Source organism: Phodopus roborovskii, unplaced genomic scaffold (assembly GCF_943737965.1).
Source record: "Phodopus roborovskii unplaced genomic scaffold, PHOROB, whole genome shotgun sequence".
Classification (NCBI taxonomy): domain Eukaryota; kingdom Metazoa; phylum Chordata; class Mammalia; order Rodentia; family Cricetidae; genus Phodopus; species Phodopus roborovskii.
Genome location: NW_026126433.1, coordinates 35,446,339 through 35,472,854, shown reverse-complemented (window position 1 = coordinate 35,472,854; position 26,516 = coordinate 35,446,339). Strand labels below are relative to the sequence as shown.

Below are 26,516 nucleotides of genomic sequence, written 5' to 3'. Positions count from 1 at the left end.
ATAGCACCATCCACAGTGGGCTGAAACCTCCCAGATCAATCAACAGTCAAGAAAATGCTTCACAGACATGCCCACAAGAAAATCTGATGGCGGCAATTCCTCAGTTAAAATGTCCTCTTTCCAAGGCAGCCTAAATCTTATTGCCTGAAGAGCTGAAAGTATTTAGTAGCTGGCTTTTTACAAAAACATGTCTGCTCACCCTCACTTATCATGGGATTTGTTTGTGCCATTGAACTCGTAGGAGCAGGGAAAGGAAGCATAGTAGCCATGGAGTTCAAGCAGAATGAATTTGCCCTGCATTTGTCTCTGTGGTGATAATTCTTGCTTGTATTTATTGTAGAAACATGGACCTATATACGCCTAAAACCATCTTAGAATGTATTGTTATTCCCAGTTTTACAATGAACATATGAAATTCAGAGAATAGATGCTTTTTCCACCCACCTCATTAGGAGCAGGAACCTAACAAAGTCCTGGTAGGTAAGTGACTCTAAACCATTGGCTTTCCTCTCAGAAACCAAAAGCAGGATCAACTTTTAACATTTCTATTTCTCTTAGATACCAGATATTTGATCTAGAGATCGACCTGTTCTTTTGTCAGAGGGATAATAAACTTGCCTTACCTTCTGCAAATTTACTGTATTTAATTCCTTGAGGATGGATGCTTAAGGGCTTGTCAGCTTTATTTTTAAAGTGAACTTTCATGGTGTCTCCAACCTCAGCATATAAAGTAGGTCCAAGAAGTCCTGTAGGAGGATAAGTTTGATATTGTTTGTTCTCAGGATCATCAAAGGCACACCTGCTAATCAAGAGGAACACATAGAAAGGTCCCAAGGGGATTGCTATCACTCCTTCTGGTCTTGAAGCTGGCTTGCTTCTCTTGAACTTGACTTAAACCATCTCTGATCTTTGCATCTTTGTCCTCCCATCATTTCCACCACAGCTCATTAAATAACAATGAACGGCAAATCATTGACCTTAACCCGAAGCAGCTCCCAAAATACGAGCGACCATTTGCCCCAGATCCTACCCACCCTCATGTGCTGTCTTTTCTCACGCCTTTTAGTCTCCACTCTCCCATCCCCCACCCCATGGAGCTGAGTGCAGTCCAGGAGTAAGTAAATCCCACCATTCTCTGGTACTCATGTAAGTTCAAAAATCCCCCAATCCCTGAGATGTTAGGCGAAAGTGACCTTAATGTATTTGAGGAAAGCCCTTGTATCAGTCCTCACAACAATTTTACAGTATCAAGGAGAAATGAGAAGTGAGCAGGTGTGGGAGATGGGAGGATCCATGGACTATGGTAGGAATTTGGATTTCTTCTACATGGAGCAGCAAGTCATTTGAACTTTGTATAGTATATACATGGTCCAACATGTTTTAAAAATCACACTCATTAGGAAAAAAATGTCAACTGCTATGTATGGAAAAGAGAGATATGGTGTAAGGAATAGATAGTGATACGTTCAGCCAGTGTGTGTAGCAGTGCAATGGTGATTTTCTGGACACATCTGGAAGTTAAAGTAACAAGATTTTCTAAAAGATGGGATGTAGCATGTATGAGAAGTCAGGAAAGATTCCAGAGCTTTTTTGATCTGAGCCACTGGCTAACTAATGCTATTCGTTAACATTACAGGGAGGAAGCAGGAAGCCGGCTAGAGCTTTACCTGCTATTGCCAGGCACAGTGCAGAGTCTTGATACAACAGTTGTTGGCCCCCAAGGAATCACACAGTTTGAATGTCTAGATGTATAAGATATTATGGGAGCTGAGGGGCTGCAGGGCCTGCTTCATCTGGTTCCTAGCAGGAAGCTTATATATGAGCCAGAGTTCTGGAGACTCATGTCACAACTTCCCAAAGGGTAGTCTTTGAAGACTTCATTTCAGACTAACCTGGTGTCTAACCAAAAAAAAAAAAAAAAAAAAAAAAAAAAAAGATTTCCAGTTATTGGTCTGGGGGTGGAGCTTGTGACTCTACATTTTAACATGTGCTCACAAATGATTCAGGCACCCATCAACTCTAACCACAGTTCTGTCAAGTGGCAGCAACAGATGCTCTCACACCCAAGCCAGCTATAATCTCACGGGATTTGTTTCTGCCCATTGGGTGTCTTCGAAGCAGAAGAAGGAAGTAATAACATGGTCATGATGTTTAGCCAGCATCCAATTACAGTTGACTACATTTGCAGTGTGATAATTAGGATGGGACTTTCATTTATTGTCCCTTCAATATATCTAAGTACTACAGGTCCTTATATTAACCTTCATAATAAAATTTTAAGATATTGATTAGATTTTCATATTACATGCTAGAAAGTGAATCTCAGAATATTAAATTCCATCCCCCAAATCATAACCAACAAAGGCAACGATATGATTTAAACTTAAATCTGTTTTACTCGAGGTCCTGAATTTTAAGGCACCTCTTTACACAGAACTTCACTCTTGCATACTGTCTTAGGCATCAGACTGTGGTGACACATGGCTGTGGTGACACATAGTTGTGACATATGGACAAGAAGTAAGCACTCTCTGACTTCTTAGAGCTCACAAAATACAAAGAGAAACATTCTAACAAATGAGCACACAGATATTTAATTATAAACTCTAATAATATCAAAGAAGATGCCACTCTCCTAACTGTGAAGATGGAGGAAGTAAGAAATGCATCAAGAAAACACAAGCAGCTCTAGCTAAAAGCACAGACTATGCTAAACAGCATTGTATAGAGAGAAGCCTGTTCCAGGCTTGTGAGATGGCTGAGGGTCAGGCTTGACAAGCACTTTCCTGAGGAAGTGATGTTTTCCATGAGGTGTGAAGGCAGGAAAACAAATGGTATCAGCATGTGCAGAAAGCTCTGAGATGCCAGAAAATGTGGCCTACTCAGGGAGCTCTTGGTGGCCACTGAGGCAGGTAAGAGAGCACCTTCTCTTAGTGGGTAAGAGAACAAGGTGTTGAAAGTAACACTGTAGGCATCATATTCGGCCAGCTGTCCAGGGCTTGGTAGGACATTTGGAATTTTAGTTTTCATCTGATAACAGTCAGAGGTTGTTGAGGTTTTTCAGCAAGATATAATATGACCCAGACTTCTAATATGTTTTTGTTACTTTCCATTTACATTCTCTCTCTCTCTCTCTCCCTCTCTCTCTCTCTCTCTCTCTCTCTCTCTCTCTCTCTCTCTCTCTCTCTCTCTCCTCTTTCTCTCTTCTTCTTTGGCCCAGATTTAGATTTTAAATGCTATCTGTTTCTTGAGGATGGCCTGGGAGAAAGTGGATTAGAGGCTGACAGAAAGTCTGAGAGAAACATTGGTAAGATTAAGGGCATCATGGAGGTCTTCAGCAAAGAAAATATCAGATATGTATGCTGGAGAATAAACTTCTGAGTTTTAGAGTGGGTTGGCTATGGGGTAGGGGGTGGGGACCAGCAAGGTGACATGGTGCCAGGAACCTGCTCAGGAGATGAGTATACAAAGACAACATACTGTGGGATGGAAGATACCACATGATGGTTCTGTGTGGTGGGCAGGCAATGCCCCTTCCATTCCATGTTGTAATACCTAGAATTTGGAAGTGTGCTGCCTTGTGTGGTAAAAGGGACTGTGCACATATGATTAAACTAATTGTTAATTGTGGAAGTCAGAGATTTTTCTGGGTTACCAGATAGTCTTATGTAGCCACAGGGGTACTCATTAAAGGGTTACAAGAGAAGCTTGAGGAGGAATGAGAAGATACCACCCTGAAGATACCACCTCCTCTGAAGATGGAGGAAGGTTGGAAACACCAGTAAACCCAGGCGGCTCTAATTAATGGGAAAAAGTGAGACAGAGCCTCTAGGAGGGACAGAGCTCTGCCAACTCCTCTATTTAAACCCAGTGAGCCCTACTTTGATCCCTCCCCCCACGCACATCCAGAACTTTAACTGTAACAGAAGAAGAAAAAAAAAATAAGTCGTGTTTTGAGGCAGGGTCATGCCATGTAGCCTATGCTAGTCTTGTCATAATCATAATCTTCTTGTCCTGACCTCCTGATGCTGGAATTAGAGATGTGTGCCAGGACATCTGGCTGATTCATGCTTTTTCAAAGCACTAAATGTGTGATAATTTGTCACAGCTCAACAGAGGTCCTTCCTCCCCTACTCTGTTCCCATCTCTCTACTCACTCTCCTGTCCCTGTCTCTTTTGCTCCTATCTTTCTAGCCACTGTCATCCAGTTCCTGTCTTTTTTGCTCCTATCTTTCTAGCCACTGTCATCTAGTTCCTGCCTTCTTTGCCCCTATCTTTTTGGCCACTCTTGTCCTGTTCTTTTTGTTGAAGCACCCATCTTGGAATTTATGTTGTTTTTATGCCAGGAGCTTGCTTTTTTTTTTTTTTTTTTTTCCTGTATGCTTCGGACAAGATCATGGAGGCCACATTCTTCATGCCTCATTTTAGAGATGGTTAACAAAGCCTGGGGAGTATGTGTGTTGGGGAAGTGTGGGAAAGTGGGGGGGGGTTGGCTTGCTAGAGATCAGTAGTGACGCCCTCCTATTGCTAAGCCTAGAATATAGGTGTTGACACTCCCAAGAAAAATCTTTCCCTAATTCTTTCTTTGGAACAGTTAAGACCCTAACCTTCCTAGACTATTCCAGATGGGTTCCTCTTTCTGGATTTCATCTCGCTCATTCGTTGGCCCTGACTTATTACGGAAGCACAACCTGCTTGGGCTGCAAACAGTCCAGTACTTACTGAGGGCATTGTCACAGTGAGCACTGTATTTTGTTGTCATGCTTTTCTTGCATGGTTATTTGTTTGTTGGTATCACATGGCTACAAATACCAGCTGCCAAGAAAAACTTTCCTGGGTTATCTGATCCAGTAAAACCTCTTACTTCAATGGGCATTTTGATAGTTTGGGTGTTTATTCAAACTCCCTTCCTGCTTCTTTATAATTAAGTTACAGCTAAATGTTGTTTTCATAACCGTGATTCAAATACCTTAGCACATGTAGCAGACTCAAGGTGTGATTTCCTCCTCTCTTAGCCACATAGTCTAAGTCCTGTCCCACTGATGGTTTGATGGGAGAGAAGGAAGGTTGGGAGAAGGAACAATGTACTTTGGGGCTTGGAGAAGACTGCATGGTATGTAGCCAATCTCATACAGTTGAAGAACTAGAAAGACTGCAGTGGATGAGCTAATCAGATGCACTGCTCTCTGCTGAACAAAGAATGACACCCTGTGAAGACAGCTTGCATTTAGCTCATTTGGGAACAAGGATTTCATAGACACATGTGGAGATTCAAAACTCTGAAGCCCAAGTTAGATTCCTGAAACTGCATCTGGCCTCCCAACTGTCTAGGTGTCCACAAACCTCACCAAAATGTCACCTTCAGGCTATAAGCCAAATGACTAGCCTGGGCTTTTAATTTAATTAACTAGTCTGTGCTCCTGCTGCTGTAAAGGTGAAGAACGATGACTTGTTCATGGCTCAGCTGAAACCACACCCGCCAAGTGTTTGGAAAAGAAAACACAGCAAAGGTACAAACAACACAGAACTAGATCAGGGCAGCACTAACTAGCCTTCAAGTCCCAATCTGAGCTGGATCGGAGGCTTTTCTTTCTTGCCAGTTCTCCATCCTTGGGACCTAATGATGAACGCAATAGTACTTCTTTCATTCAGTGGTTCAGAGTTAAGCAGAACTGGTAGTTTAAGAAAGGGCTGCAAAAAATGGATGCTACAGTCTCCCAGTTGCCCCACATTAAATATATTCTGTGATAAACAGATATTGAGAGAAAGCTAATATTTAATGTGAAAGGGCTTAAACATGATCCAGGCTGTTCTCACCGACTCTCAAAGTCTACTTCTGACTAACAAGGCTCTACCAGGAGGTCACTACAAAAGGCCTTCATCTGGAAGGATGCCTGTCACAGTGGTCTCCCTTGTGAAAAACTGTTGGTGCCTCGCTCTATCAGTTCAGAAGTCTCCAGCTTGGCCATGGTCCTTTCTGTTACTGTGCATTATTTAGCACAATGCATTGCTTAGCAATGACATCAATATTTGGTGAGCCTTGCAAAAGCCTCATAGCATTCATCCTTGAACACTTGCCTTCTCTTCTTGGCCTTGTGATTATGTTCCCATTTACTCACAAGTTAAATAGTTCTTATGAATCTATTGAACACAGTAAACTCTGCCCTGGAATATGAAAATAGACTCTGCAGGAGAGGACAGGTGATCCTCCAGTTTCCTGCCCACATCACAAAAGTGATTTTATAGATGACCTTTGCCCCACCCCAGGACTCATGGTGAGACAGTAGCCTTTTTTATCTAAGGATGAAACCAGCTGCAGCTTCTAATACCAGCCCTTCCTGCTTCTTCCGTGTCTAGATCCCCAGATAACTTTTCTACCGATTTAATAAATATTAGATTCTTGTGCTGCTCCCAAATACTCTTCAACCTCTCATTCATCTCCAGAATGCCCCTGCCTCCTTCCCAACAGAGCCACATCTCAGGAAGGATCATACTTTCCTTATGTTTTCATTTCTTCACTTGCCATCTACTCCCCAACATCAACACCCCCTCCAGCCCCCGCCATAAATTCTCACCCTACCACTATAGCAGAAACTGGGTTTTGTTGTTCCCTCTGCCAGTACTGGTTGACCTTGGTGTCATTTGACTCTACTTCTAGGGAACCATACTCTCTGCTTTCCTCTGCCCTCTCTAGGAAGACTTTAAGCTTTTCAGTGACCATTGCTTCTTGAGCTCTGTTGCAGCCTCCTTGGGTTCCTTGGGTGATCATGTGCTCCCTTGGAGCTTCATTTATAACCTGCTGATGATATCTCCTGAATATTTGTATCTGTCTATCTCGGTTCTCCCACCTAAAAGCAAAACTCACACGCACCTGCTTTTTTGACACTAGGTAGATATTCTACAGACGCCTCAGACTCTGAGTCTGACCTCATTATCTTTGCAAACAAGGATCCCTCTTTTCTTAAATTTTCTCTCTTACTGAATAGCACACTATCCATTCTACTGTTCCACCCAGAAACCTTGAAGTCAATTATAATCCCCCTTTTTTGTTTCCATCCAATTAGCCACCTGTTTAGTTGATTTTAGCTCTTAAGTATCTTTGGAATCTGTTTAATTTACCCCATCTTAGCTTCCCCACAGCCTTTTTCCTGGATTGGCACTAAAGCCACATTACTACTTTCTCTGGCTATTCTCTAATCCATCTTCCAGATTTAGACAGAACAATCTTTTTTTTCTAATTAATTTTTAGTTAGCATAGGGAACAATGGTGTTTGTTGTGGGATTTTTATACCTGTGTGTGGCACTTTACTTTGTTCATAGCCGTAGACCAATATTGAAACCAGTACTAAAGTGCAAATCTGGGTCTGTCTTTCTCCCACTTAAATAATCTTAGTGACTCTCTACGTCCCTCAAGACTAAGCTTTCACACAGGTCCCTGATCTGGATGAGTCTATCCAGTCTAGGGATTCTCACCCTTCCTAATGCTGTGATCCTTTAATACAGTTCCTCATGTTGTGGTGACTCCAACCATAAAACTATTTTCATTCCTACTTTATAAATGTAGTTTTGCTACTGTTTTGAATTGTAAATATCCGTGTTTTCCAATGGTTGTAGGCGACCCTGAGAGGGGGTGGTTCAACCCTTAAAAGGTCATAAGCCACAGGTTGAGAACCATTGATCTAAACCCTCATGTGCTCTGTTTGTGAGTGAGTGAGTGTGTGTGTGTTCTAAAATGCACCTTTATACTCCCACCAACACTCATGACTTGGCTCCCCAATTCCCCTTGCTTTCTCACTGCAGAACCTTCAGCATCATTCTTCCTTGTCACTGTGCTATGACATTCTGCTATTGGACATCTCTAATGGTTGACTGTTGGGAGTCAGAATCCACCTTTACATCCCCAGACTCTCAACTGGGGTATTCTTAAGTTGTGATCATTAAAAAGAAAGAATACTCAATTTATTTATCTAAAGACAAATCAATATATAAATTATAACGTACAAGGACTATAAAACAAGCAAAAGCACAAGTTGCTATATCCACAATATTATGATGTACACACTGTAATGGAGGCATGGTTCATAGCTACAATGGCAGCAATAACAACAATGTAGCTAACTTGTATTAAGTGCTTATCATGTGTGAGCATGATTTAAGTACTTTGTATTCATTAGCCAGTCTGGTCCTCACAGCATCTCTAAAAGGTGACTGTAAGTTCATAGGAGTAGACAGAAGAAAGAAAAGGTCCTAATGCTAGGATAGGGTAGAAATCTGTGCAGTGCCCTAAAGAATGTGGCTTTTGGGTGGATGTCTGTAAAAGCCATGTGTGGCTGAGTTTGGACCCTCAGAGAAGAAGAGACGGGAGAAATTGAGAAGGGATGGTAAAGGAGCTCAGAGGAAAACCAGGGAAAGTGTCCCTGGAGAAACAAGGCAAAGAGGTCCAAAAGGGAGTGTCAGACAGCCTCGAAATGGTGATGTGCTGCCATCTCAGAGGCAGCAATCGACAGAGACAGAGTTAATCAGACTGGAGCAGGTTAGGGAAGGGGTGAAGAAGAGAGAATGTGGACAGTGACATCAACTTCTCACTCGGGAATCAGGAGGAAGGAATGAAGACACAAGAAAAGGGCAGGGAGGGTCAAGGAGAGATATATCTCCTTTCCTAGATAAGATTTACCAGAAAATGACTTTGTTGTTTGTTTTTTTTTGCTGGAAGAAATACTCAAGTCTGAGAAAGCATTGAATAATAAAGACCAGATGAGGCAGGGAAGAGCAGGGGAGTGGGGATAGGGATAGATGGGCAGAAGAGGCAGAAGGTGAGCCTGGGAAAGATGGCTGACCATCATCAGGAAGGATGGGTGAACTGATGACAAAGGGCCCAACTGGAAGACGTCCTCCCTGAATAAGCCTCTGCAATTCTTGTGAAATATGTTTCTGTAGTTAAGATCCCAGAGCCCTTGATAAATCAGTCTTTGATTAATGAAGCACTGAAGAAAAAATAGAAGAAAGGTTTTCTTCAAATGCCATAACTATCTGAAAGCTAAAGGCAAAGGATCAAACATACATAGCTCCTTTGAATGAGTCTAGGAAGCTGGACAGAAACAATGATGAGTTCATCCTGCTGGAGTGCATCTGTGCCTATACAAACATATCACAAGCCCCAGGAAAGTAGAGTTCATGTTGTCTAACTTTTGTATTCATAGTGCCTAATTTAATGTCTAGCCCACAGAAGGTGCCCAGCTGCAGGTTGTTAGATGAATAAATACAAATTCAAACACTGAAACTTTTTGTTTGGCTTTCTTGACCAAGGTTAAAAACATGGTTTGCTCTGTGGGCAACCCATTTCCACAGGGTCCCCTGGTCAGAAAAATCCCTGTTTGGTTTAAATTTTACTGTCTCTGAAACGCTCAATATTATGAACAAGAAGCCCCATATTCTCACCGAATCTGGCAGACATATTATATAGCTAGAATTTGATAGGACCATCATACATATTAACAGAAGATAACTAACTATATATTTTTATACTTTTTTATTTTGGTATGTGTGTGCCTGAGTGCACATGTGCATGTGAGAGCTCACACAATGTTGCATGTGTGGAGATTGGAGGTCAAATTAAGAGACTCAGTTCTCTCCTTCTACTACGTGAGTCATGGGGAAGGAACTTGGGTCTTTGGGCTTGGCACTGAGTACCTTTAGCCACTGAGCTATCTAGCTAGTTCAGAGTGGATATTTCAAGTATAAAGAATATATTACTGTCCATGAAAAATTATATTTAAAATTAAAAGAAATAAAACTGGGTTGGTTTGGTGGCCACACCTATAATCCCAGCTACTTGAGAAGCTGAGACCCATCCCCCCCAAAACAAATTGAAATTCACACTCTTCCTAGGTCATAGACCAAATTCAAAGCTCAAAGCTTGGGTAGCCAACTTAGTGAGACCTTGTCTCAGAATAAAAATTTACATGTAGACTGAGATTTAGATCAGTGGTAGAGTTTTCATAGCATGCATTAGACTGCACATTCAAACCCCAATAAAAAATTATTTAAAATATATTTCAGACTTACCTGAGATGCTAGATCGTGGCTTTTCTTTCTTAAAATATGGCTCATACTCTCTATAGACAATTTTCTTGAAGGAAGGTTTAGAATTCAAACTAGAAATAAAATATGAAATCTAATTTGAAAATCATATGTGATATCTATTCCCATCCCATAAAAGGAGGTGTCTATATGCTCAGATTTTGCATATAAAAGTAGAATGACTGTATTTTATTGTATTTCCAAGGCCCAAGGTTTTATAGATTGGAATATCAAGTGAAATAAATGAAATAATCATCATCAATGATAGTCTTCCATGAGCCTGATTTTGTTCTGTTTCTGCTTTTCAGAATCAATTTTTCTGTTAAGGACGGTAAGCTCATACTGCAAACTCAAACTTCAGGTCTAAGTTAAAAATATGAGTCACTACTAAGTATATATTCGAACCATTTTTCAATCTATTGATCAGATGTAATTTTTTTCTACTTTCATTATAAAATTTTGAACCAATGGGAAATGGTAAATTGGTGTTCATTTATTGGAACCTGTTTCTAGTTGAGAGAACTGAGACAACAGGCAGAACTCTGAGATCTGTATTGGGGAACAAGTCAAAAACCTTCACTGAACTGATTAAGTTGGTTCTTATGAAGATGGAGATGGTAAACAGCACAGCCAGGAATCCAGGGTTAAACCTTTTCCTCAGCTTTATCCAGACCCAGCAGGCTTCTGTTCCATTATCTATTTCTAGAATAAATGAGGTTATACATCTTGATAACTACAGAACCATATTGCACAGGAGTATGGAGACCCTGAAGGAAGAGCTTCCTGTAGTAGTTTTCCCTTTCAGCAGTGAGCTGGCAGGTTGCATGTGTCAACTTGACACAAGCTAGAGTCATCAGAGAGGAAGGAGCCTCTTTTGAGCAAATGAGATCCAGCTGTAAGGCATTTTCTTAATTAGTGATCAACTGGAGGAGAGTGGGGAGCCCACAGTGGGTGGTGCCATCCCTGGGCTGATGGTCCTGGATTCTATAAGAAAGCAGGCAGAGGCCTCTGCGTCAGCTCTGGCCTCTGGGATCCTGCCCTGTTTGTATTCCTGTCCAGGTTTCCTTCATGGATGAACAGCAATGCTGAAGTGTAAGCCAAAGAAACCTTTTCCTCTCTAACTTGCCTTTTGGTCAATGTGTTTCATTGAAGCAGCTTATCCATTTTTCTTTTATTATCCATTTCCCTTTGCCAGGGGAAGACCTGCCCATGTAATACACTGTTGTTAGATAGAGTTCTCATGTTGTACATTTGATCTGAATGTTTTCATCCCTAACCCTGTGTCTCTTGACTTACACCTACCTGTGCCCTATCCCAGCCTGAACACACCAACCACCAAGTCTGTTCAACCCAGAGCAGGAAAATTGGCACTGGAAATAATGTTATTTTTTTGTGGGGAGGGGTTCCATCAATGGCAGTTTCCTAAGAGTATAGGTACAGCTTAGATTATCACTCTAAAAATGTAATACTTGAAATCCTTTTAATGTGATATTTATTAGCATAATACCAAGATAGATTGTAATGCCATCCCAAATAGTCCCAGTTACAACAACAAAAATTAAAAGCTTATTATGCATTTATACTAAAATGTTACACATTGCTTTCAAAATATTACATTATTTTTTGAGTGATTGCTTTGGTTTTGCAATTGTAAAAGAGGAACACATCTTTCACAATCGCTTAAACTTTGATGTCAACTAAAAGGAAAAAAAATGAGTCAACTAGAAGGCTAGGCTTGCCATTTCAAATAGAAATAGTAGCTATGAATGCTGAGTAAATCTATGAGTTGGTTAACTTCAGGAAGGCTTTCATTGAACTTTCCAGTTAGCAAAATATATTTTGCAACTCAAAGGTAGGGTTGGTATTATCTAAACCACCTCGTTGTTAACACACATCTTTGAATGACCTTCTAACCTGGTCACTAACATGGGTAATATTCAGGACAGACAAGAATATCCAGGATAAGCCATATTCCAGGAAGTCATCCAAAGTGAAAGGAAAAAAAAAATGAAGCCACTTAGGTAGCCAGGAATAAGTCAAGAAAGGGTGAAAATACAAGTGTGTCCTCTTCCCATGAACCAACGTTTTGAACGTCATTTATAGGCAACAAATTAAGGCAAGAGTCATTAAATTATCTCCTCATAATGAAGTACACGGTGGACAGTTTTCTCTTTAGAGCCAATGTCTACAAGAAATAAATGTTAGTGACTAGAAGTTCTATCTTTTTTTTTTTTTTTTTCCTTTTTTAAGTAGACCGTTAAAAGGGCTGGAACCAGACTTTCGGGAAGGTGTAAGAGGGCACCAGAGGCTGTCATTTCAATCCATCAGTACACTAAACTAACAAAGTGGGAGCAAACAGTGTGGGGGTAGGGGCAGTGAAAAAGATGGTTAGCCATAGCTAACTGTTCCCACTGGAAAATTTCTACATCCTTGACACGATAATTTATATCAGAGGAGGCAAAATTAGCACCCATTATTACACTTTTAACTTTTCTCTTTGTGCCTCTATTCTGTCTCTTTCTCTCTCCCTGTCTCTCTTCCTGTCCTTCTCTGTCTCTCTCCCTTTCTGTCTCCCCTCCCCACCGCCCCGAAATAAAAAACAAAACAAACAAAATAAACCTTGCAATTACAGTGGAGCTTCTTCTTGGAGAAGCCCACCTGGATTCCACCCCGAGTTACCTTGGGTCTGTGGACTCAGGGTGGTAGCTCCAGAGGATGTCCTGAGCAGCTACATAGAACTGCCTTACCCGCGCTGCCTCGGCCGGGTGGCTGCCCCAGCCCGCCCAGCTGGTGCCCAGGACCACCAGGACACAGAGGCGCTGGCAGACTAGGAGCATGGCCCTTGTCCTGGGGCGCACTGCCACTGCCGCGTGCTCACTCAATTCCCGGTTCCCGCTGCGTGCTGTCGTTGTCGGGGCTCCCTGGAGGACTAGGAGGCTGCAGGAAGCGGTGTCCCTGTCTCCTGTGGCGGCTGGCTCACCCTACCTCCCTTCCCAGTCTGTGCCTCATGTAGGCTTGGGCTTGTTGAGGTCACTCCCCCATGTGGCCAGAGGCATTTATTAGGGAACCAGACTAGGGACTGTGTATTACAAGGAAAGAAAGGGCAATCCTGCTGGAGGTTGTGGCACAGGAACTGTGCCCAAGAATCTTTGCCCCATCACAAAGCAGCATTCCCCCCCCCCCCCCCCCGCCCACAGGTGAGAGCAGCAATCAATCCCACTCGTCTTGCCTGGGTGGGGGTGGGGCGGGAAGGACAGGTCAAAGTTTAGGCTCGACTGCTGATTTCTGCAAGCCTCACTAAGACCAAACACCCATCCCCTGACCCCAGGAAAATGACACTGTGGTTACTAGGCACAGAAAACGGCCAGATGACAAGTCCACCAACAGGTTAGCGTTCTAGATTGCTTCAGTAACTTCTAGCAAGCCACACACCACCTGGTAAGGGCTTGTTACCAGCTCAAGTGTAGTAGAGAACAGGACTTAAGAGACCTCACTTGAGATATTCCGTGGTTGAGTGGTCTTGGGCTAATTACCTTCTATCTCCGGAGTACTTTTGACCTCTGCAAAATAAGGATGGCAATTCCAGTTTTCTTTGATGCAATTGTTGTGGGGGAGGGGATGTTGTAAACTGTGTGGTCCCGTGTCAAGGCGGCTGCAGCCTATTATCTCATCTATGCTCATGTGCTCCCCCTCCAAGGCGCCATTTTTTGAAGGATGCTTTGCATAAAGTTTTAGATTTTATTTTTTCTGTTGATGGAGAAACATAATATCTGAATTATTATGACTTGTCCTGAGTTCCCTAGAACTCTGTTTCTGTCCATGTTTTATGCTTCCAGCACATTCAGTAAATTTTAATCTGGCACCACCCAGGCTCCTAGACAGCCTCCCTGCCCCCCCCCCCCTTGTGTTTTATTCCCTTGCTCATTCAGTCAATTTAGAATGTCTCTTCTCAAGGAAGGTGTGATAGCCCATGCCAGTAATTCCAACACACAAGTGGCTGAAGCAGGAAAATGTTAGTCTGTGGCTGGAGATCAGCCTAAGCTACACAGTGAGACTCTGTACCAAAGATTAATTAACAGACATGTGCATATCTAACTATAGTAAAATTTAAAGTCATGACTTCTGCCTTCATCTCTGATTCTGGGTTCAAGCTGACATCTCTGTTTTATGAATTTAATCTATTTAGACTATACGATCCTTTTGATTACCCTGCATTAGTTTTTCAGGGTCCTCTTGTGCCCACAGCTAGATTAGAATCTATTCAAAAGCAGGAACAATACCTTTCACTCCTAACCCACAGTTTCAGGAGTCTCAATATTGTCAGAATCTTCTGGGTATTTTTAACAAAATGCAAATTCTGATATGGGAGACAGGGTTGACCTAGCCTAGTGTCTGTCTGTCTGTCTCTCTCTCTTTCTTACACACATACACACATACTAGATACTATTGACAATGTATTTGAAGAAAAAAAATTTAAAGCAGCCAGTCCCTAAACTACTTTCTTTTTTTTTATCCTTCAAAATCACTGTAACTTTTCACAGGATGCCCTTACTATTTTTGCTTGCCTATCTGCTTATGTGTATGCAGTCTACATGGTGGTCATTGAATTTCATTACACCACAGCAAGGCAGCCAAATTGTTTGACTCCCTGATGTTTGCATCAATTAGAGACAAGTCATGTATAATTTCCAGGGACTTATTTATTAAACACGTGAATTAATTAAATTACATATAAAACATATCTGTTCTTTCCTGCAGAACAGTAATGCAATGAAGACCTTTTTTTTTTTTGTCCCTTTGATTTTTTTTTCTCTGTGGACAGGGGACATATGACATATATTTGCTGACTCATTGGAAGGTCTAGCTGTCATTTGGATGACTATAACTGTGGCCACATTGGTGGTAAACAACATAGGACACATAGACCTTAGTGAACAAAACATGAGGATCATGGCATTTGGGGGAGTCTAATTACATATTCAAATAATGGCCTTTGGGTGCATTAGTGGAGGGAAGGTTGTGGCATCCTGGCTCTGTTTTTGATCTTCTGTGGCCTCTGGTACCATCTGGAGGTTTCAGTGAAAATGTCAGCAGCAGAGGTATAAACAACCTCATAGAAGGAAACTCGGAAGGCCCAGGAGATCTTATAGCAGCCTCTCCCTTAAGCTAGAGGTTTCTCTTGCATCTTGGAGTATCACTCTTCAGTCCCAAGAGAAAGTAGATCTTCAGCTCTCCAGAGTCTGGTCTCCTGGTGAGTCAGATGCTCCAGGGCTTTGGACTAACTCCCATTTTCAGTCAAAGCAAGGTCAAAGCCACAGACCACAGCAGAAACATTTGCTCCTGTTTTGTGGCTGTGCTAGAGGAAGGTGAGAGGCAGAGCAGGAAAGGATGGGTGGAGAGGTGGGAATGTACACAGTCCTTTTGCTCGATTCCCATTATTTACAGTGGAGTTAAAGTCAGGAAGCTTGGCATCTGCATGCAGAGTCCTGAGAGACTGAAGGAGGAGGCAGGAGACCAGACCTCTGAAATTGAAAGAGGAAGAAATCTTTCAGAATGTCTGTCCCCCGATGGTCAAGATAGTTGCCTCTTTCCAGATTCTACAAGGGGACTTTTCATTGTACTATTTGGAAAAAAAAAGAAATGGTTTCAGATTATTTCAGGTAGCACAGGGGATTTTGAGGCAAGCCAATACTGTCAATACCACTCGGCTGCCAATAACGGGATCTCATGCATCCTGGAGCAAGTTATATGCTGCTACAACCTTTCATCCTTTCACCTGGAAATCCTTGGGTACACTCTATTGTCCCCTCCCCCCTCACTGTCAAATATACTTGTTGCCAATATGGTTTCTGTCATGGCTTGACATTTTAATACATGCTTGAAAGTTAATAAATGATGATATAAAGAAAATTAAAGCTTTATATTCTTGCCCTTTCCCTCACTGTTTTATCTTCTTCAAAAATATCCTCATAAGTAACTCACCTCAAGGGGTTGGGTCAAACGCAGCATTAGTGAAGACTCCGTATGTTCCTAGGTGGCTGAAGAATAGAGACACAAGAATGATCTATCATGAAATTACTCCTCCAAGTAGCCAGCTCATAATATCTCTAGAAACAACGGATTTTTATCTACCCTGGAATTCTATTTTCATAAGGAAAGTAAGTGGAAGAGCAACTTTGAAGGTCCCACTCAGAGCTCTAGGTAATCTGACTTGTACTTCACACTCACACTTTTCCACGGTACTGGGAATAGAGCCCAGAGCCTCATGCATGCTAAACTGATGCTCTACCACCAGGCCACATCCACAGCCCTACTCACAGGATTGTTGCTACTGGTTTCTGTGTAGAAAACTGGATTTATCCCACAAGGGATTGCACCCTTTTCTTGATGAGAAATAGTTAAAAAGTTCTCAGTCTTGTTAATGGATAGTTGAGCAAGGGTTTCCACAGAATGATAGTACTGCCCCCTATGGGTGGTTTTTGGATTTTCCTGGTGATGAAAAGGATGGCCCTGTAGTGGGCAGAGGTCAGGGATACTACATGTCCAAAAACACAGGATACAACAGAATTGTCCCAGATCCCATGTGGCTTTGGAATCTCACTGTTCAAGATTAAAGACTGCCTGTATCTGAAACGCTTCACATGAAGTGTGTTTTTCTTCTTTTAAGATGAAAGTCGTTGCCCTGTGAATTGAACTAATACAGTATTTTCCCAGAAAATAGCCCACTGTCCCTTCCTGAGCCATTATTCATTGAGATTCTACTTAAATTTACAAACTTTCAATGGCCTTCAAGTGTTTATTAATGTAACACCCAAGCTTTAACATTTGGTTTCCATTATAAATCACTTCCCACTTTATTTATTTTTTATACTATAATGAGGATGTCTATTGTTTTTAACCAATGAGGTAAGGGAATGTAAAGTAAAGAAATGTGTACACATAGCAGAGAAAGACTCTCTGCAAAGCAGGGGGAGGGAAGACTCCAGAGCTGGAAATCCATAAGTATTGATACTTAAAATGCTATGTTTAGCTGACACGTGCTTTTTCTCAGGACAGGAAGGGCATGACAGAAGACACATCACAGAGAGGAGGAGACATCATGTTCTCCCTATGTAGCATGTTAGAAAGACAAACAGACACCATTTGTTTATGCACAGAACACTCCCATCTTACCTGTGTGGGTTCAGGGGGCATTTTCCATCATCTGAAAGAAATGAGGAAACATGAATAAAAGAACAATGGGGTGAAAAGAATTACTAGTGTTAGAAACGAGGAAATTTCAGAGACCGTTTTTCAGATAATTTCTTATATGCACGTTCTGGCCTGAAATGTGGGCAGCACTTTTCTTAGGCTAAATTGAGCAGTTTATAATATTTTATTCCAAATCCCTCTTACCTTTTTTCTTTTTAACTTTATAGGGAAAAAACCAACTACCCTGTTCTAATGCCCCTGAGTCCTGGTACTTGAGGGCTCTCTATTGCTGCATCCAGGTTTTTAGTCCCTTGGTGCTCAGCTAGCATGGTAATCTTATAAATCAGCCCATAGCAACACTACAGTGGATGCTTCATTTTCCCTCCCAGTGATGTATGTGATCAGGAGCCTCCTGTCTTAATTCTAACAACAGACTGATAGCTAAGTCTTGACACATGGCTACAGCACCACCTGTTACTTCACAATAGACTATTTCGATGTTGGAACCCAAATTGGCACGAGCCCAGGAAATGCCATCCTCCCCAACTCATACATTTATTTATTGTTAGAGATTTAGAAAAATTTGAGGTGACCGGAAAGTCTCAAATTTATCTGAAAACTGAAGAAACAACTTGGCAAGGGTTTAGAGGGTCAGTTGACCAGGGGAGGGGCAGGAGAAGATTATGTGATTCTGACATGATTATGGAAATGAAAGCTAGGTTTTCAGAACTCTTGCTTCCATCTTGATTTGGTTAAGTGAGCACACATTTTCATGGACTATTGGCACATCTCTCCCATCAGCAAGAAGCTACCCTTTGCTATCATTAGACTTCCAGTTCACAGGAGATTGTGTGCAAGAGTGTTGGGGGAAACATATACAGTGCAATGGTGGCTTTGTGTAGGGAATGATAAAAGGAGGGCACAGGACATTCCATCCCATGAGCAATTCTGATTAGTTATTGGAACTCCCAAATGGAATGTGAGGTCTGGAATAGTTTAACACAGCTTCTTCCAGTTGTCTGGATTTGAGCACCAGTTGATCCTCCTTTCTGTGAGAAAGGGCAGTCAGAGTCGTGATAGTTTATAGAGAAATGTTTGTAGCCAATCAACAGTTGGGCAGGCTACAAGTCACAGCAGATGGAGAAAAGATGTTTGGAAGTCTAAGAACTGGGTGTTTCTTTTGTCTCTGGGTCTAAGATCTCTCTCTGAAAACAGGCTGATGAGGTGTCCCTGATAGAGACTTCATCATTTGGTCACTCTCCTGCTTTAACCTTCTCCAAAACCCACAAGTTTGCAGGGGAGAATTTTTGAGCATGTGTTTTCAGGACGCTGCTGAAGCAGCGGCTTCTTAACCTCCAGCTTCTCCTCCCCACTGGTCTGTGAGTCTGCTGGGTTCAGATGCTCTCGGCTGCCAAACACATCACTTCTCCCAGCTCTCTAACAAGTTCGTGGTTTCCATGTGCAGTTTTCTTTGCTAGAACTCTAGTTCATCTCCCCAACTTTGCCACATCCCGTAACCCAAGCTAAGGTTGAGAAAGCCTTTGCAGTGTACCAATCTGATCCAAGAATATTGTTCTATGTTCTAGTAACATCTACACCATATTTTTGTTCTTACAGACACACCACATTATGTGTACTGCTTAACTTACCTGTCCCTCTTACAAGACTATATGTTCCTCAGCCTCAGGTATCATCGCTATTTGCAACACTGTCTGGAAAAACTGATTTGCAAATGGCTATTACATGGGGTGAGGCAAGGGAAAGATTCATGGCATGCTTATAATTAATTTTGGTGGTCCCAGAGGCCCTCAGATGCTTCATCAGAATTTTAAGGGAAGCCTTTAGAAAAATTCATATAATGGGTGGTGACACATCTCAGTGGTAGAACACTGGTTTAGTAGGCAGAAGGCCCATCTGCACGCATGTACACACAAACACACACAAGGAAAAAAAGAAAAATTCAGAATTTCTGTATTTTCATAAATTCCTGCAGGTAATTTGGACAGGCAGTCAGGGCTCCAAGGTCACAAATATTTTCTTTAGCAAATTGTTCCTAAATAGAAACTCCTGACTTTATCACTTCACTCCAAAATCATGAACAGAAAAGAGGAAGATTCCTTGGTATTTACCTTTTTTCCTGAGACGCTTTCTGAGCAGAGCCAGGAGTGTCCCGCCCACTGCCAGGCCTGTTGTAGAAGCCACTACCCCGCCAAAGTAAGTCAGTGCTTCCTGGATGGTCAGTGGTCCTGCTAAAATAAACATGCATGCAAAGTGTGAGTGTGGTGTGCACAGGCCAGTCATCCTCTGGGAGGCACCCCAAGAACTAAGATAGGGCTGTAAGCAAGATAACCTGGCAGGAAAGATTTGGAAGTCAGAAGTCCACTGTACAGAAAAGGAAGCAGAGGTTTTAAATACTTGGATTAAAAAAGTCATGATTTCTAAAGTGGACAAGATAAAGATCCCCTGAAAGGAACTCATTAGTAGATACAAATTCATCAGTGCATATTTGGGTGAATGAAGTAAATGATGGGGTAATTTCTCTTTGTCAGTCAATGATTTGGTTATGTAACAGAAACTAGTCATAACTGCTATGGGAAAGTAAGGGAGAAGTAGGGACTGAGATTGAGTTTGCAAACAGATAGGGCATAATTAAAAGACTTGAGGTATTTTCAGAGGTAGATGTTAAACAAAGGTCTTCTGACACAACAAATTAGGACTCTGTGTGAAAACCCTTGGTTAATGTATTTGAATTCCCAAGATGTGTTGAGTAGAGGCTGTAAGAAGTAGGGAAATTAGTTTCACACATATAAACAATGAAAGGAATGGCAGGGCTCCACATGGCCACCAGCTTCATTCCTAGGGCTTGTATAAAGCAAGGGGATCCTTTATGGTTCATGTGAAACATTTATCACACAAAGGGACCAGTGAAGCAAAGAAAAGCCACGAGAAACATGCAGAAAAGAAGCAGGGACTTGGTCTTCTATGTCGAGGTCATGTTCCAAACCATATGAAAAAAAAATGTACCTTGGCATGTTGGCATGGCAGCTGACCATTGGCCATTCTCCCGGCATGTTGCCCTTGCAGAGCCATTCAGTAACCGCCCCTCTGGACAGTTGAAGGTGCAGGTTGATCCATAGCTAAAATTTCCCCAGGGGTTGGAGCAGTTCATCAATACTGGTGTGTCTATGTGCAGTTCTGAGCATTTTATAGCTGCAAGGGAAAAAAAAAAAAAGAATGAATGAGAAGCAGCAAATACACAGAAGGAAGGTACTTGTCTGGAAATCACAGTAAATGGAGTCAATGTAAAATGTTGTAAAGGAGGTCAGCCAGAGCCAAAAGCCACAGCAGCTCCTCAAATACTGTCTCACCAAAGTAGCTATGAAATAATTCTAGCCAGAGAACAAGGATGACTCAGAGAGTACTGATCTAATCTCCAAAAAGTCTCCCCAAAAACACTATTGAATTTGTATCTATGTGTTATTATTAATACATTGTGATTAACCTGCCATGTCAGCGCGTGATTATCAAAATACTTACTTTGTGGTCCTCGCAGCTGAACACTAGAAGTTTGGAGAAGGGGACAATAACCCTCCTTAAACTATTTTTTTTTTTAGGAAACCAGATTATTTTCTGTAAGTTGTGGACAGGAAATGAACCCCAGGAAATCAGATTTAATTCAAATAAGTGTAATACAGCAGTCCTGACATTTCTAAAGCTCAATGCTGTGCTTTGTGGGAGATAGCAGGATGAAGCAGCCTGGGGACTCCATGCTTTGTGAACAGTGTGGTAGGACTAACATCTTAGATTCCAATCATTATGAAAATACTGCAGATTTATACTGTCACCTAATTAATAACATTGCAATTCATACTTTACAATTCATTGATCTGGTTTTACATTTGCATTCTTTTAGCTCTGACACATGTAAACATGTGTACTTTTATACATATGCCTACGTATAAAGTGGTTTGGGGGAGGGCAAAGATGAAGTGTCTGATGCACACGTCTGCTCGGAGCTGCTGTGGATTTCATGGAGGCATGGGTGCTTGTGGTGGTTGTTAGGGCTGGGTGGAATTTAAACAGGCAGATACATATAATGTATGGCAGGGAAAATGGCTTCAGAATTCCCTGCTCCTGCCCAGTTAGTTACCTCTACAAGCTGGAGTCACTGCTGTCCATTGTCCTGAAGTCCTGCATCTGAGCAAGTTGGCTCCTCTGAGTGTAAATCCAGTTTTGCACCCAAAGTAACAAGTGGTGTTCGGACCAAAGCTTCCCAGATGGTGTCTGCAGGACATTTTGCCCTGTCCAGGAGTATTGAGAGCAGGACAGTGCACCTCTGGGCTAGGAAGTGATGTTACACCTGTCATGAGAAAAATATTTTATTTAAAAATATTTTTGTATGTTCACAGGATAAGGGATCATATCTGAATTAAAACTGTCATGGGATAACTGCCTTCATCTAGTAATGCATATATGGAAGTGATGAAGACCTATTAATCTTAGGTATGGGAAATGAGATGGGGAAATTATTTAAGCGCTGGAGAGATGGCTTCGTGGATGTTTTGAAAGCAAGGGGACCTCAGTTCAATCCACAACATCCATATAAAAGTCAGTGCTGATGCTGGGCAGTGATGGTGCATGCATTTAATCCTAACACTCAAGAGGCAGAGGCATAGGCAAGCCTTGTCTACAGAGCAACTTCCAGGACATGTTCCAAAGCTACACAGAGAAGCCCCCGTCTCAAAATAAAAAAGGTCAGTGGCAGGCAGAGACAAGTAGATCCTGGGAACTTGATAGCCAGTAGCCTAGGCAAAAAAGGTGAGCTTTAGGTTCAGTGAGAGATCATGTCTCAGGAAATAAGGTGAAAGTAACTAACAGAGGAAGACAACTGCTGGCCTCTGGCTTCTGCATGCATACACATGGGCTCTCATACCTGCATACACATGTGTGCACATACCACACACAAGTAACTAAATGATTTAGAGGAAACAGTATTTTAATTCTGGTCATAAGAAGCAGAGTTGATATCACTAATGGTTTTAAAAGGGAGGCAGCTGTGGAGCTGCTACAGAGAGCTGGTATCTCAATAGAAGGCACATTAAATGCAAATAACTGCCTGTGCTCCCTGGATTGTTGGGTAATATGCTATTCCCTGGCCCAAGGTCAACATGCAAGATGAAATGAAAACAATGCCACTGACTTAGTCGTAAACTTGCCATGTGATAGATACTTGGTCCCTCTGCATCTCAATTCCTTGTTCCAAACACCAGAGCCCATAACCTTCTCAACAAATACAATGTACCACTCAATTTGCTCAATGAAGATCTTTGAAACAAATAGGCTTAAAAGGTGAGAACACATAACTCTCCATCAGTGTATCTTTAATTCCAGAACAGAAAAATCCTGTTACTTTCAAGAAAGTTTAAAAACATACAACTGTGTTTACTTCTAACAGTGTAATATGTACTTGCCACATAAATGAGTCATGTATTCTTAGTGTGAAAATACAACCCCAAGTACAACTTCCCAATGAGTATGTCATTACCTTTGCAGGTTGGTGGAGGTGCTGACCATCTTCCAGAAGCCATGCATTCCACAGTGTTTGATCCCACTAGCTCAAAGTCCTTATTACAGGAGAAGTGGCAGGTAGAGCCAACAATGAATTCTCCATTGTCATGAGAACAATCCAGGCTGCCTTGATCTGGGGCAAAGATTCCTGGGCACTTGATGGCTGGAGTATCAAATGAGAAAGTCCCAATATCATGCTTATTAAGACCTTCTGTGTTTCACATAGTTTAGCCATTCAATAGTTGACAAATAGCTATTGACTACCTAGTGCATCTTGGGCATTTTGCTGAGCAGCAGGCACCGCAAGATGTATAAAACAGGATTATTTCAGGAAGGAGGGGGCAGGTGGGTTTGTATAAAGAGGTATAGGGGAAGGTCAGGGAAAGGAGGAAGCCAAGTACTCAATCTCAGTTTTCATGGCTTTCCCTTAACTCATAGACTTACTGTTGGGACTCATATGTTGTCACACCATACACTGCAGTTCCTTTCACCTGCTGTCTGTAAAGCTTCTAAAACCCCAGCTGTTTACTTTGTCTAACCTGATTCCTACTGTAGGTATCTCAGGGACTGAGAGTCACTCAACAAGCACAGGCCAAACAGCGGAACAAATGAGCTTCTAATTTTCTCACCACAATTTCCCCTTCAATTTTTCAGTAAGTGATTGAAGATACAGATGTCTTTTAGATTTGTTTCCTTTTCATCACTAAATTACACTTGCCACATGACTATTATTTACCAATAGTGATTGAGAACAGTGCCCTTTTTTTTGGATCCATTGTTATTCTGAAGGCGATGTCAGGTTCATTTTGCTAAGATCCTTAAGTTTTATGTGTTACCTCATAAAAAAGTGTGTTGGCATATTGGCACAAGTGTTTTTGGTAACAGGCTATTTGTGGGTAGTGCATTAAAAGAGTCAAAGAAATGAAGGCCTCAGAGGGTACATGTTCACTGTATTTCAGAAGCTGGACTTGGATAAGCATATACAACAGAATGATGGAACTGGAGGTGAATGTAAAAGCAGGTCTCCATCTCCTAGGAGATTAAGCAAGGTATCAGGTGCTGCATTCAGTGGCTGAGATGGTCTCCAGAGGAACAGTGAGTTCCTCGATAATGATGAGAGCAATCGTCTGTGTCAGGGAGGTGGCCTAAAGGTGGGGACTTGAGCAATCCAGCTCTTAGATGGTGTCATGGAAATAGAAGTGCCTAGGTCATTGCTGTGCTCATGGAGGAGATTCCACGCCTGGAGGGATAAGAACCAGAGGAGATAGGGGAACAGAGACCGAGCCCAAGTTCGGGTGGGGGAATCAGGAAACTGCTGTTCCTACCACAATAGAAATATTTGTAGAGCCTCCTCAAATGGAAACCTCACAGCACAGTGAAGAGAGAAGCTCGGGTTCCACCTACTAGTGATCCCAGAACCCTGTGATCCCTTATAGGGTTCTGGAAAAAAAAATATTGCATGAGAACCAGGTTTCCTAGGCAAAATTAAGAGTTAAATTTCCAAAAGCTGGTGGGTTAAAAAAAAAAAAAGCAGTTCCCCTAATATACAATGTAAATGTAGATAATGAAGCAAGGACAGACACTAAGATACACTGTCCCCAGGGGGACTCTGGGCTCACAGGTAGGAACCCGTGCTTCCTCCTGCAGAGAAAAGAGGACAAGGATGGAGTGAAGGGAAGTGGTGCTGGACACACACACAGCTTTGGCTACATACAGGATTTAAAAGTTTAATCAGATTTATAAATGGAATTTGATTCTTTGCCCTTAAAATACAATCTGAAAATTACAATGTATTCAAGGTATAAACTCTTACTCCTCACATGGCTGGGTTCCTTGAGGTTAGTAGGGTATCTTTTTGACAAGAAGTGTTAGCATTTATGCCCTTTAGTACAGCAGTACAGACTTGGGGTATCAGCATAGGGAAGAACAAATAATGCTGTAGCTGTTTTACTGCACTCGAATGGGTTTTTAGAGGTATAGTCTCTGCAGATCACCAGTCACCACCATTCCTAAGGCTTTGCCTCAGATGTTACACCTGCAGCCTGTGCCTGGACCCAGGGTTTAGAAACCCGGCCATTAGGGGGCAGTGTCGTATAGTAGTAAAAACACCTGTTGTCTCATTCTGCCCTTCTTTCCCCATGCCTGTTGACAGCTACTTTCTTTTGATTCCCCATTTTCTTCATTTTTAAGAGGGTAGTGACAATAATTTCTTTAGGGGTGGTTTATGTAGACTGAATAAGAAGAATGTATGTGAAGTGTGGGTCTCATTATTGCTAACCCTGACTATGGTGAACAATAAACTGGAATAATGACCCTTCTGAAACCAAACAGGAACTATAAATTAACTGACATGGTACACTTGTCTTTTAGAAGATAATATATGCCCATAGTTATATGTGACACATTGTACCCACTGGGTGCTTCCAGGAAGTCAAAGACAGGTGAGATCCACCCTGTTTTTGAGAGTTCCACTAGTTGACACAGTCAGCAGGGCTGTGTTTGAGTGAGTGTTACCAGGAACTGATCAGCTTCCATCCAACAGATGCTTGTTACACACTCATTTGGATTCCATCTACTATTGCAGGTGATAAAAGATGAAGGGGGAGAGGGCTGAGGAGATGTCCTGGTGGGCAAAGTATCTGCCAGGAAAGTGTAAGGTCTTGGGTCAGATCCCTGGGCTCTGTGTAAAAGCATGGCATGGTCACACACATCTGTCATCTTAGCATTGAGTGTGTTTAGACAGATATATCACTGGAGCTTGCTTGCTAGTCAGAATAGTCAATTGGTGAGTGCTGGGTTCTGTGAGAGATCATGGTTCTAAAAGATAAGGTCAAAAGAAATAATGGAAGACTCCCAACATCAATGTTTTTTGCATCCACATGCATACTACCAACACACACACACACACACACACACACACACACACACACACACGATGCAGGAAGTACAACTTCTGCTTCAATGAGTTTAAAACCCGTAAAGAAATAGGAGGAAAATAAGGGGAAAAATGAAAGTCAGGTTAGATTAAAGGCCATCCATCCCCAAATAAGCTATTAGTCTGAGACTTAGTAAGGTTGGTGAAGGAATAAATGGCTAAAGAGTGTAGTAGAAAAAGAGAAAGTCTTTATATGAAAATAAATGTTTCAATTTATAGTTGAATATTATTGTGAATGGCAATGGCCTTGGACTATCTTACCTCTGAATTTGTTTCTTTCTCATCAGTAATGTGGAATTGATATTGACTTCCTTTATTATTCTAGAATGGTGACATTATGTGCTATGATTGCTATGATGATGTGAAAACATTGTTAAGACAAATGTTTTACTCAATTTGTTAAAATTTGTTATCCAAGGAGAGAGAAAATTTTGACCCAGATTCTCACACCTAGCGTTTAGATCAGGAACACCTTCATCCAAACATCTAATGATTTTTCCTTATATGATAATATTTGAGAAATCACAAGACAGGACAGACCCACGTGCCTACCTTCACATGTGGGTGGTGTGCCTGTCCAATGTCCAGATGGAGAACAATCCAATCTTTCTGGTCCAGACAGATAAAATCCTTCATCACAGATGAACTGACATGTGGATTTGTAAGTGGAACCTTCAGGAGGCTGGATACAGGTCATAGTTCCATTCTGAGGACTGAGCAAAGATGTGCAGGTGACAGCTAC

General features: G+C 41.8%; 2 protein-coding genes across 9 annotated transcripts in view; both read right to left on the bottom strand.

Annotated features, from left to right (window-relative positions):
• Positions 1-13,019, bottom strand: part of F5 (coagulation factor V) — a 68,889-nt gene extending 55,870 nt beyond the window's left edge. For 4 of the 6 annotated variants that reach the window (XM_051186140.1, XM_051186141.1, XM_051186143.1 and 1 more), the window contains exons 1-3: positions 12,760-13,019; positions 10,066-10,154; positions 624-746 (exon numbers count right to left, since the gene is read on the bottom strand). In XM_051186140.1, the coding sequence (XP_051042097.1) occupies positions 624-746; positions 10,066-10,154; positions 12,760-12,917 (370 nt within the window). In that variant the 5' untranslated portion in view covers positions 12,918-13,019. The remainder of the gene's footprint in view (positions 1-623; positions 747-10,065; positions 10,155-12,759) is intronic. The other 2 variants (XM_051186144.1, XM_051186145.1) reach the window with 2 other exon arrangements.
• Positions 13,020-14,762: 1,743 nt separating this feature from the next.
• The window catches only part of Selp (selectin P), a 33,221-nt gene continuing 21,467 nt past the window's right edge, over positions 14,763-26,516 (bottom strand). The window contains exons 9-16 of one of the 3 annotated variants that reach the window (XM_051186138.1): positions 26,327-26,512; positions 22,817-23,002; positions 21,422-21,631; positions 20,296-20,481; positions 19,401-19,517; positions 17,254-17,284; positions 16,063-16,118; positions 14,763-15,602 (exon numbers count right to left, since the gene is read on the bottom strand). In XM_051186138.1, coding sequence (XP_051042095.1) covers positions 16,064-16,118; positions 17,254-17,284; positions 19,401-19,517; positions 20,296-20,481; positions 21,422-21,631; positions 22,817-23,002; positions 26,327-26,512 — 971 coding nt within the window. In that variant the 3' untranslated portion in view covers positions 14,763-15,602; position 16,063. The other 2 variants (XM_051186136.1, XM_051186137.1) reach the window with 2 other exon arrangements.